The sequence below is a fragment of the Haliaeetus leucocephalus genome, unplaced genomic scaffold (assembly GCF_000737465.1).
Source record: "Haliaeetus leucocephalus isolate CR32 unplaced genomic scaffold, Haliaeetus_leucocephalus-4.0 Scaffold598, whole genome shotgun sequence".
NCBI lineage: Eukaryota > Metazoa > Chordata > Aves > Accipitriformes > Accipitridae > Haliaeetus > Haliaeetus leucocephalus.
In genome coordinates this window covers 6,133,882-6,146,998 of record NW_010973034.1, presented here as the reverse complement: position 1 = coordinate 6,146,998, position 13,117 = coordinate 6,133,882, and the positions used below count along the sequence as shown (strand labels likewise).

At 37.4% G+C, this 13,117-nt stretch overlaps 1 protein-coding gene across 1 annotated transcript in view; it reads left to right on the top strand.

Moving 5' to 3' along the window:
- Positions 1 to 13,117, top strand: part of ATG10 (autophagy related 10) — a 78,933-nt gene that overhangs the window by 55,925 nt on the left and 9,891 nt on the right. The window contains exon 8 of the mRNA XM_010578058.1: positions 2,115 to 2,212. Coding sequence (XP_010576360.1) covers positions 2,115 to 2,212 — 98 coding nt within the window. The remainder of the gene's footprint in view (positions 1 to 2,114; positions 2,213 to 13,117) is intronic.

The window sequence follows — 13,117 nt, the reverse complement described above, 5'->3', positions numbered from 1 at the left end:
AAGCTCCAAACTCTTTCTTCTTCTTCCCCAGATGCTTTCTAACAAACAGTCCTTCTATGAATCGTTTTAAGATCTTGGTGTATTTGGTTTTTTTGGTTGTTTTTTTTTTTTTTAATGGAGAGAGAAAACACCAGGCTTTCAGGTATTCATCCCACAAAAGAGGATGGGGAAACTGTCCATCCACCTGTCTCTTTTTGCAAGGGTCCTGCAGTTCCCAGCTATGTAGCTGAACCTCACATCCATTTTAAGTGTTGATAACTTACTCTTTCCTGCTGCATCTGGCCTCCCATCTAGAAAACTGAGCTAGTCAGTTAAATAAGAATTTACAGGAACACAATACTTGGGAGCATGTATGAAAGTTTACTCAGTTTAAAAAACAGACTTAATTCAAACTCATTTAAAGCTTAGTGAAATATATTAAAATAGTGCAGAAGATTAAAAATGTAGGGAAATTTAAGTCCAAGCATATTTCAGTATATAAGTGCATAATCAGAATGCCTAGATCAATTTTTTATTCCTGTGTGAAACACTTGAATTACTCTATATTAACTATTGAAGTTTTTTACTGCCTGTGACCTCACTCTGATGTGAAGTGAAACTTTCAGTTTGGATATATTTGTATTTTTCTCTGAAATGAAAATAGTTCTATACTGAAATATGATGGAAGATACAGTGCTTCTCATACATGAAGTAATAAAATCCGTGAAGTAAAGACAAAACTCAATTTTAACTGTAATATGATTAATGGTTCAGTAATATTTGATCATTTCTGGCAATGAGATTAACAGTTAGAGTCAGAGTAATCCATTCCATGTGTACGATCTGAATTTGCTCAAGTGTTATTATAAAAACTCACAGATACAAAGAAGGTTGTACAGAACAAAATCTAGAGTGGCAAATCAAATTTTGCATTAGAATGTGTGTTGTTCTAAATTTTATGTTTGGACTTTCTCTGGATTCTCTTTGCAGGTTGAATAGAAAACAGAAAATTGCAAGTATGCATGGCATCTTGTATTACCTGCACACAGATGATCTGAGCATAAATGCATCCTTCTTAAGTTAACTTAGGCTCTTGTAACAAATTTCTTAATCAATGTTAGACCATCTCCAGCACAGTGCTGGTGTCTGCCATCATAAGACAGAGGGCATGATGGTCTGACAAGTCTCACGCTCATAAGGATGGCATAGTATAGCTAGTTAATATGCTGTTACCCCCTCAGATACTTTATTTGCTACATGCTTCTGCTATATGGTGCTTATATAAGATCAGAACTTGGTGCTTTTTGATAAATATGTGCGGAAAATAAGATAAAACAGAGGCTGTAGGCAGCTGGTTTTAACTTATATCTAAACATGGCATTCAAATGTTAATTGGGTGAATAAATCTTGTTCATTTTACAGACATGAAAATGTCAGTAGAATAAAACTATTTATCACAGGGTAATGTTTTCTGACAGCTAATAAATGCCAAGATGAATCTACTTATTGAAAGTATATAAAAATATTCTATTGCTGTTTGTCAAAAACAAATATTCAGTAAAAATTAACATGCTTATTTTCTAAGTGGTTGACACTAATATCTTGGCATAATTCTAACATCACAACTAAAAACCTGATGCAACAATGCTATATAAATGCAGGTCAAGAAAAAATTATGGTCATGTAGGTTACCAAAATGCAGTAAACTTTAGTTTGCAGAATTTTGTTCCTTAGATGTTTTCCACTCTCTCGCTATGAATTGTGTGTATTTATGTGAGATAACTGTTTATGATATTATTTAGTGGTTTTAAATTTATCTTACCCAAGCAGTGTTTTACAAAATTAGTTTAACTTCACACCTTACAACCAGAACAGTAAGTTGTTACTCTCAGGTGACAGAGAAGAAAGGTGAACAGGGAATTTAGGGTAGTTTTATATGCACCTTCAGTCAGGATTTGAGCAACGCTGTTTTGGAGTTACGGGGTCGGAAGGGGCTCAATCACATTTTGCTGTTATTTTTTCCATCTTCTTCCAGATAATCAGTATTTTCAGATTTACTTTTGCTATTCTGTATTCAAGATATAGCATGCTTAAGAGCTTTGACTGTGAGTGGTTGTTTCCTCCCCTCCGCCCAGATGGAAGACCTTTAACTCTGGATGAAATATGGAAAAGTGTTCATGCATGCTACCAGACTCGTCTGCTGGAGGGGCCCTGGGACACTATTACACAGCAGGTGAGAAACCACTGGTCCTTTACAAAATTGATGAATGCAATATATGCCTGAATCCTCAATGGCCTTATTCCCCTCTTGGACACATGTAAAATATATAAAAGTCTAACTGAGGTTGTGCTGAGCCAGTTACCAACAATAGTTTCAGTCCTGGATTTTGAAGGTTATAGAGGTGTTCACCATGTAAGACTTAATGTGACAATATCTTTTATTTAAAATACTTTTCCAAAGCCAATCCTGAAAACTTCAGGCAGTTTCTGAGTAATCGTGGATTTGGGTAAATACAAGAGTAGACTTATTTATATAAGTAAAATATATTAATGTAACATTTCACAGATTGTCTATTAATCAAATTACCAAAAAAGACTGTGTAATTTTCAATTTTAAATAGACTTTCAATCCTTAGGATTGAAGGATAGAAAATTGGTCTCTCAGTCAAGTAACAAGTTATTGCTGGCTAATGTCCTTAAGAATCAGTAGTTAATGAATGCTGTGTTTTGCAAGAGGAAGCAGATTAGTAAACTGTGATAGCACTGCCTTCTTTTAAAGCTATTCAAATCACTTTTATTTAAAGTGGTTTTAAAATCACCAGATCATTTCAGCAACCGTTCCCAGACTTGTCATGATGGCTCTCTTGAAAACAGTTAAACTTGTTCAAGGAAGAGTGAGATGTTCATAGCTGAGTCGGTTGCTCTGGTTTCTTCCCTTGGCCCCAGGCCTCCATGGTAAGTTTGGACAAAGAATGGAAACTCTAGGTGTGAATTTTTTATCATCAGACAAAGCTACTAATGTGTCCTTTCTTCCTTCCCTTTCCTTCCTTGACTTTCTGATTTTAGTTGTTTCCAGGTACACAGGTCTCTTACCACAGCAGCTGGCACAACAGGAATGTAACCTTAGCTGAGTTCTACAGGTGTTTCCTTAATTCAACTAATACAATTTAATTACAGGATGCCTATTTGTAGATGGTGCTCAATCATGGGATTGCAAGCAGCATTCATGTTTTTGCAGCCATGGACTATTATTTATATTATAACAGCTCCCTGAGAACCTAACGAGCATTGGTTTTCTGATGTTTGCTATGCATGTCTGAATTCCAGTTGTGAGTTTGCAGATACTTGTAATACACGCTTTTACATAAAGTATTAATTACCTGACTTCTCTACTGCAGAATGAAGATGAGAAAATTAGGTTTTAATAAAATAATGTAATATGGGAGCAGATAACTGATTTCCTGCACAAGAAAGTATTGCAGTTCAGATTTTTCAGTAAAGTTTTGTGATTTATAGCTGAAGTTTCAGATGCGTAGCTGAATCATGACTGTTTCTGCATAGAGAGGCAGAGGATTTAATTAGCTTTGCCTTCACTGCATCCACCTTCTTGCATTCCTAGTAGACAGAGACCAGTAACCTTGCGGTAAGATGGTAGGTATCCTTTAGGGCTGACATCTCTGGTATTTCCCAGCTAAGCTGTTCTGGCTTGTGGGTAGTTTATATTCCCACCTGCAAAAATGTATGGGAGAACCTGCTATGTGCACTTGAGAGCCTTCTTTACGCTTACTGTGGCCTGAAGCCACGTTCAAGCTCCTCTGTGGAAAGCACAGTCTCTTTCTATTCATCTGCAGAGCACTGCAAGAACCTACAGCTCTGTATAGGTAATAAATCATAGTGCAGTACTACTGAGAATAAAGCATAAACAATATGTTTGGAATGTGTAAAATCAGAGTGGTGGAAGCCAAAAGGAAAACCAGGTCACTCCCACCCAGGGATTATTTTTGCCTCTTAAGGAACAGTAAAGTAAAACTGTCCTGCATCTCATAACTAGAGATGTGTGTGAGATACATACACACAAAGGCTTGCAGAAATAGGTTTTATGGGTGGTGAAATGTGTGGAGTGCTGAACCTGTTGTCTCTGTGACACCTCTCCAGAGCCAATTCAGCCAATGTGAGTCCAGTGACAAAGATGTAAGGAAAAACCTTTTGGAGAAATTAACGAAGTTATAGCAGCAAAATACTATTGAATATAACATCAAGGTGACTATCCATTAAATAAGGAGATAAGTTAAATAAACTGTTTATCCTAGAGTAATATAGACTGTGCCTCAGGCTGATAGCACAATAGTGGAACTGCTGGCAGGCAGCAGAAGCTAGAGAAGTTAAGATCCTCGAGCAATCCCACTACATAATTTGGAATTACTTCACTTTTTTTTCTACACCATTTGTATATACACCTTCTCCCTGAAGACTGTGTACCTGTGGCTCAAGGCCGTTGAATTCCACTGACTTCAGTGAGGTTAGCCTGCTTTACATCAGTATTGGACTTGGTCCAAAGGCCTCAGCTGCATTCCTGGATTGAAAATGTACTTTCCCACATGGCTGCGAGAGAGAGCCTTCGGGAAAGCAGCTTTAAGAAGAGGTCTACAGTTTTAATTTGAGATGAAAGCAGAAAGGCACCAGGCAGTGAGGGTGCATTTGCTTATGGTCATTCAGTCAAGTGATGAGAAGACAAAGGAATGCATGGTTTGTGGAAGTGTACATCTCTGGAGCTGAATCAGAGCAGAGGAAAGCATCAGTACAATTAGCAGTGTCAACACTATTGTATTTTCAGTGGCAGCAACCACTGGTGCAACAAACACTTCCCCTTGTAAACTGAGAGAGATGCATATGCCAGTCCAAACATGAAACAGCAGTAAAAATCAGAATGTTCTCAAAGGAATTATGAAAGATAATAAAAACATACTGTAAGCACTAGCCTGCAAGCCTCAGATCAAAGCAAGAGTTAGGTCTACAAGAAAAAGAGTGTTTTTCCCCCTCAAATGAATCAGGGTTCTGAATTGAAACACAGTTTTCTCTTCATTTTCTGCTTTTCTGCTGACCCATTTTGTTATGTGGGTTAGGCTTTGCCTGCAGGGACACAGATCGTATAATGCAAGTCATTGGGCAAACTCACCGAATCAGGCTTGAACTCTCAGTACACATGGATAGCAGAAAGAAGAGCTTTAGGATTTTGCTCCAAAATAGATACAAATTTTAAATTCTACAAGCAATCCACCATTGGAAAGAAAAATTGAATTTAGCACTGTCCATGCATAATGTTACTTAACTTTTAACTAGCTGCTGATTTTGCACTTTGATTCAATAGTTGGAAGATTAGGAAAAGGAAGTCATACTGCCTTTTTTTCTCCCAGATCCAGGATATTACACTAATCATTTGGGACTTATAGTCCATGCATTTTATGAAATGTGGGTGCCATGCCTGTGCACATTTTTGATACAACTATATTTTGGCTTATACTCTCTATGGTAAAATATATCTAAGATCAGGAACTGGGACATTGCCTAAGCTGCAAAGAATTGCCAAAACCAAATTTTAGGTAAAATTTGAACTTTTTTAGTTACTTTTGATTATTGTGGAAAGTCATGCACATTTTCAGAGAGAAAGCATCCAGATATTTTTACTGACTAGATGATTTTTTCTTGCAAAAAGCAGAAGTCAACTGGTTACCTTCTCATAAATAAATTAACATGATAAGGTTGCATAGTATTTTATAATGATAATTGATAAATGGTGATGATTTAATTGCACTTCCTCTAGTAATAACCTTAAAATGCTCAAATGAAGTTCCTATGATTGGCTTTCTTCTGAGTTAAATCTCCCTGGAGTCTTCAGTCATCCCTTTTCTACATCCGGCGATAACTTGCTTTAGCGGTTTTAAATAATACAAATCAATTATAACACACAGCTGTTTAACAAAAGTTCTAAATGTTGCTACAGGTCTCTGTGGGTATTTCCTGATGGCTTATAATGACATCAATTTAGCACACCTGGTAAGATCTGTGTGAGCTGGAAGTAGCTTAATTCTGCAATGACAGGAAAATTAAAGAGTATTTATGGATTACTGTTGCATTTCAGAACCATTGCCAACAGTGATTTTAGCTTCTTTTTGGAAAAAGTCAGAAACGGAATTGCAGACATTGCATGCCTGTGTCCTGAATAGTTTATTTGTAACTTGGCGAGTGCTTTTGAGGATATCCTGTATTAGTTATTTCTCTCTACACATTCTACACAAAAGAATGTCTCTTCACCTTTTCAAATTAATGGATGCTAGAAATGTACTCTTTACAAGAAGCTCCCTTCCAAGTCTTTGTAGCTTTTCCTGAACTGCAGACAGAGCTTTCCTCAGTTGGATTTTGCCGTTCAGCTTGACTTAGGATGGAATCACAGCCCTGCACCCCCCATACCACCATGCTGGGTAACCTTCTGGGCTCCTCAGGCAGCCAGCCCTGGTGTTTTTCCTGACTGCATTGCTTTTTAAAAGTACTTACTAAGCCAGTTATATATCAGCCTTAAAAGCAAATAAGAGATCTAGATGTTTGGAAAAAAGCGGGGGGAGAAAATGACATGTATGTCAGACTGAGAGAAGTTGCAAATAGGATGAATGTAAAAATAACACTAAGGGTCCTGGAGAGATTTCAATTAATAGTGGAAAACAAAGACAAGACGCATTCTCCAAAAACTTGGGCAAATGTATCCAGCTAAAAGAAAGTTACGGTAAATGGGAAGAAAAGTCTAGACAAAAGAATGATGAAGTAAGTCATTGTGGTAATGGATGGTGACAAGAGAGACAGATATTTCTCTCACATATACTCTGATATTCATCAGAGAAGTCCAGTACAGTTTTAGGTAAGTACATAGTGGCATTGTGTAAAACAGCTCAAACATAATGGTCCTTCTTTGTGTAATTGAACAGCAGATCCACCACATTAGTATCCAGGTATAATATACCAGAGGCATAGTTAAGTTGGCAGCAGTCCAAAAGTGCCATGGTCAAATGCTAAATGATGAGGCAATTTCAAAAGAAAAAAACCCACAAGTATAGGAAAAAGGTTCACAAACAAAGAACAGAGAGTAGAGAATAGAAATGAAACAAAGGGGGAGAAATCTTCCTGATTATAAAGGTGAACATATTTTACCACATGGTAGTGCATGATTTAACAACCAGGAATTTAAAAAAAACAGGATAACTAAAGTTTAGTTAATCTGTAAAGGCTACATTTTACCTTTTATCGTTTTGGCAATCTCTCCCAACGTGACTGGGAGATATGAAGCAGCAGAAGTTAACTATATGGTTATAGCCAGAACTTCTGTCTTCAGACTACATGGTATTAGGTCCTTGCTGCAGAAGTTGGAAATACAGAGCCCATAAATACCTGAGAATATCAAATTTTTTCCTCTAATTTTTAGAAGCCTGCTTTTCAAAATTATGGCCTGGTCATCGTGAAGATTTAAGAGCATAATAACTTCACTAAATACTATATACACACTTCCATATAAGCTATATGCATTATTGCATACAGCAGTAAAGCTGCTTTGAAAATTTTAATGTATGTCTAATGGCCAAAATTTCAAATAATAATTGAGCTATTTAAAAATACAAATAAAAGAAATGAACAGAGATGCTCAGATGTCTTACTGATCCATGTTTGCATTTTTTCTAGCTATAAGATAACTGATTGTCTATGAAAAGTTGCTGAGATGACAGTCTACAAGACTGAAGCCCTTTTTTGTTAGAATGGGTATGGGATAGGCATTAGCAGTGCATGAATTTTCATCCTGCTGTGGCTAAGTGCTTCAAATCTATTTTGAAGTACCTGCATCAAGGACGAAGACAATAGTGTAGTCTCCACATCCCTTTGAGTCATTGGTTTCTCCAGAGAGTGTGACCTGTTAACTGGATTGGTGATGTATACAGTCACCTATTAGAAGATAAACTGAGACCCATATATTTTCCAGGCACCTTCTGAAAGTTGTTTAAAACCAGTAGAATCTTTACTGGATTGGAAAATGAATGAATGCACTGCTCATTTTTCATCCTTTCTTTGCCCTGATGGGTATTTGTAAAAATGTGTACAAAGTAGAACAACTTCAACAGGGGAAAGTAAAGCATTCCTGCCTCAGAATACCATGTAGGTCAATGGTGAACTGCTCTCCTAGGAAGTTAAGAGATTTACTCTAAATCAAGCAGAAAAGAAATTTCAATCTAGGTCTCTTGTGTCTCAGGTGAGTTCTCTACTTGCTTGGAGAGTAAAGGGAGGTATAACTGCCTACTCGTCTTTCTTTTTGATGTGGTTTGTGCGAGACCTGCTTTGGTAGGCATGCTGCATGAATGCCTACAGGCCACCTGCATTGCTGTCACAGACTTACTCTGGGACTCATATTGAGGCACAGGCTATAAACAAATCATCTTTTCAAGATGCAGTTGTTCATGCACATGCTCAGTGACAGAAATGTGGGGTTTTTTTCCTGTGGGGAGAGACAAGACTCTGAGAAACATGCATTTGTAAGGCTGCAATGAAACTGAGTAAAAACTTCACGAATTTTAGATACAAGCCTTTGGACATATATATGCCCAAGTCCATTTTTGATTCTTGTCACTTGTGCAAGTCCATGTCTTAGTTATTTTTTTCCTGTGTGGAAGCAAACTAGCAAGATAATTTTAAAACCTGATGGATGAACCTGATCACAGTCAGTACCAAGTACCACCAAAAATTTTGTTTTTAACAGTGTGTTGTTGTCATAAAGCCTGACCTTCCCCTGAGAAAACAAAGTCATAAACACAGTCAAGTATATGTGCTAAGGCTTAATCAATGCTTAGTGAGGTTGGAATGTAAAATCAAACATCCAAGGATAGAAATCAAATGGCATTATTACAGGAGGCTCAACAGTTGAAAAACTGCCCAGTAAAACAAGAGTGAAACCTTGGTGACTTGAAGGTTCTGCAGAAATAGTCTAAAAAACTAATCTGTGAGTCAGGCCTCTGAAGGATTATGGAAGTTACAGAGCACATGTATCCATATATCCCTCCCCTCCTGCCTTTTTTAACCAAAACTGTTCAGATGCAGTTACTTCTATTACCAAAATCTGACACAGAGGTATGTGTGCAGAACATTCCCCCCAGCTGTGGGAGTGGACATGTGTCATGTGTGATACCTTGGTTCTGAATTTGCCAACAATAAATCAGCATTTTGCTTGTTTAGCACTTTGCTGTCTCTCCAGAAAAAGACATTCAGAGCATTCTCATACCAACTGTAAATGTGGCAGTTTGTGAGAACAGTGCAAATCTAAGCCTCAGGATTATATTAACTCAGATCTGCCAGTCTGAAATTCTGCTTCCAGAAGGGTGAAAAAACCTTCAGGATTCTTAAGAATGAGAAGTTTCCTGTGGTCACATTGATTGTGTTATTCTGTCACTGTGTCTTCTCATAAAACTTTTTCATGAGCCTCTCCTTTGTGGCACTGCAGAAAAGATAAACTAATGGTCTAACTTATGAATAGCGATCTCTGCAAATACACATTTCTTCAAAGTTTATTTCTCCTTTAGTGTGTTCCTGCTGTTCTATAACCTTGAATAAATCCTTAAATATGGGAGATCATTGTTGTCTATGTGGTGCTCTATTAAAAGATCCTCCACAGTGCTTCAAGTCTTAGCTTAAAGGCTCACCTTATATAACCCTTAAAATAAAAAGCTGTGGACAGTTGATACCAATGCTAGTCAAGTTAGGACTGAACGTGATTCTTCTGGTTTCCTTCTGCACTGTTCATGCATTTTCAGGTGCAGACTATTCAGCCCTTTTTTGAGTCCTCATCTACAATGAGTAAAGCTGTTTCCATTTACTAATAGCACTTCCACTACAAAAATGGATGAGTTAGCAACTCTGTCTCACAAAGTACTGATCGTAAGTTTCAGAATAGTCTGTGTCTGGTTTTTTTCTCAACATTTATTTCTCAATTTCATTGGAATGAGGTGTTTTTCTTCTGTCATTTTATACTTAGCAGGTAGTAGTATCATCTGTTATATGTCCATTCTGTCATACAAAAAGTAATCAACCAAACCTAAACTACCCAAATAACAGCACAGAACTGCACTATTTCTATACTAATCCAGAGTCTGCTTTTTTTCAATACGTAGTTAAGAATCTGGAAGATGTATTCTTTATAGTACTTCAATAATCCTGTCCATTACATCACTTAATTTATAACAGTGGTAACAGAAAAATCAATAAACTTTATTTCTAAAATGTCAGGGATGTTAATGGTGTGATTTAAAAAAGCAGAAAGATTCAAAACTCTGAACAAAACACATTGATATAGTGTTGTAGAGGCACATCTTGCTGAAACTGTGGTAGGGAGGATTTAAATCATTATGGCTCAGTCATCTTGAAAAATGTGTGTAGGTAGCTATTCTTAGACATACAAATCTTTCTTGCCATATTGTGGGATTTTGCTAAGTGGGGGAGGCTGTATACAGTTATCTTAACAGAAGGTTGCTAAGATCGTTCTTAAATCATTTTGGGTCATATCAACAGTTGCTATGGATCCCCTGCTAATATTTTTGGAAAATTATTAGTACAACTTCCTGAGGAAAGGGTGACTTACCAGTATAGACTGGAAATCTGTTTCACAGGGGAAAATCTAAGAATGGGAAAGCTGGGTGGGTATTTATTTCCAACTAAAATTTTCTGTGATGTATTGAACTTCTGTAGTTTAAACTAAGTGGTAGTATTGTACAAGCTAGCAAGTAGGTTTTATTTTAAAACTAAGATTTAATCAATAATGTATAGCTACCCTACAGTTTAATCATGCTTTTCCCAGTAAGACTTAATGAACATAAACCTAGTCTGACTAATTTCATAGGAGGAAAAAATAGTGGACTAATACTAAATGATGTAGAATAAATACAGAGGTTTAATGGGTAATTTACTTGTAGAGATAATAAGCAGTAGGAGGATCCTGCCAATTTCGGGGTCAGAATTCAGGATAGACTTTCAAGTCCTGGTACTATTGCTACTTGAGTTGATCAGTTACTCTGAAATGAAGATTCAATAGTACTTTCCACACAGATATGTAATTAATTGAATTAATTACAGTGTAATAGTATTGATTCTCTTGATTCTTTGCTACTTCTGTAGAAAAACTGTTTCAGTGCTACACATTGCACTTACAGATAATTTATCTAGCAGTGGCTTTGCTTCCACAGAGCTTCCCAAGCAGAGATTTTGTGGAAAACATTATAATAGCATGTTACCTGCCTGGTCTGGCATTTCTCCTTGTAGGCTGAGGTGGGTTGTTCTTCTGTCTTCCCCCTCCCATGATTTCTGACAATTCACTACTGAAATGAAGCTGATTACTGAACATTTCCTGTTATTGAATGTTTTTGTAAAAAATTCTAAAATACACAACAACATTGATTGCACAATATGAAAGAAGTGGATATCATATATGACATTCAGCTCTGTTTGAAAGGCAACTGGTATGGTCACAAGGCATTGAAAACTTTATAACAATTTCCCTTTTTGTTTTCTGCAGCAAGGGCTTTTGGTCAAGCCCTTTGGCAGATTTTTTTTTTTTTTTTAAAAAAAGCATTATAAGTGCCATTTAAATGAAAGTTAGGTATCCATGCTAGCAGAAAGCATTTTATACCTAAGCACCTGTGCTCTCAAGTTGTGGAGGCAGATGGTATCAGCAGCTCAAAAGCATTTAGACAAATTCGTGAGACCACTTGTCCATAAATGGATGCAAAATTACCAGGCAGGAATGTGTCCTCCATCATCCTTAACAAAGCAGATATGCTGGACCAGTACAAGGGGAGTGAACCACAGAAAGAGGCTAGGCTGATGTTCTCCCCAAATAGCCTTTCCAACTGCTGCTCTTGGAGACAGAATGCATTGCTAGGTGGACCATTGGTCCAATATAGTCAGGCACTTAAATTTTAAGGCAGTCTGAGGTTCAAAAAAGAAAGTGAACTCATCCAAGGAGATTAATTTACTCCATATAGTCAGAGTTGTATCTGAAGCTGTATACAATTCCAAGGTTCACAAAACTAGCTGAAAGCCCTTGAAGTTGAAAGTCAACCAGAGCCCCTATTTGGCTCCTCTTTTTGTGTATTGTGTTTCTGACTGCATAGCAGCCTGATTCAAGAATAAGGACAGAGACCACCCAAAATCCCCTGCAGAGTGGGAGCTATGGCTCCTTTAGAAATGGTGGATTCAAGCTTCCATACGCTGTAGCTCTTCTTTGCTTTCACAAGAGAGGTCAGCTTTTCAGTCCTGTGTTGACCGAGACGCTGATGTGATCAAAGTCTTTTCTAAACTCCAGATACCAGTTTCATCAAAGCATTTAGCTGCAGTCCTGAGGTGGGAACCTTAGTCTTGCAGGAGACAGTTTCAGTGTCCTTTTGGCGTTTTCTGTTGCCTACCTCTGTCGTGCCAGCATTTGCTGTTCTGGTGGTTGCTAATCCCTGTTCAAACCTCTGACTCTACGATGCTGCATTTAGAGATCCATAAGTACCTTGGGCAAACTTGTGACAGAACTGACTTTTAGGTAGTACAAAGTTTGTAGCATTATGTTGAGTCCATCATTAGGAGAATTACCTTGAATATTGACAGTCCTACTGTGTCTGTGCAAGAACATTTGATATTCTGTTTCAATAGTGATTCAGAGTACTTGGTCCAACAAATGTTATTTCAAATGATAGGTAATACAAGACGCTTTGACTGGAGGAGGAGAGCACAGACATCTGCCGCTACAGGGAGAGATGAGGAACAAAGGAAGTCTTCCCTTGGCCTGAGCTCAAAGCGAGGGTTGAGTCACAGTTCTATGGACACATCATTGCCTCCTTATATTTGATATAGTTAAATTAGTGTTCTGCTGCTCTGCTGCAGCAGAAATTTGCTTTCCATTCATTACCTTGTGGTAATTGTCTGTATTCTGACTGTTAAAGTTATCAGTCATACCACCTTCTCAATAAACTGTAAAGAGGAGTTAGGAGTATATGCCATCCCATTTGCTGGCTACAGTGTTTCAAACTCAAGAGTCTTATGAAATCTCTCTTCCCAATATCTTTTTGTCCGG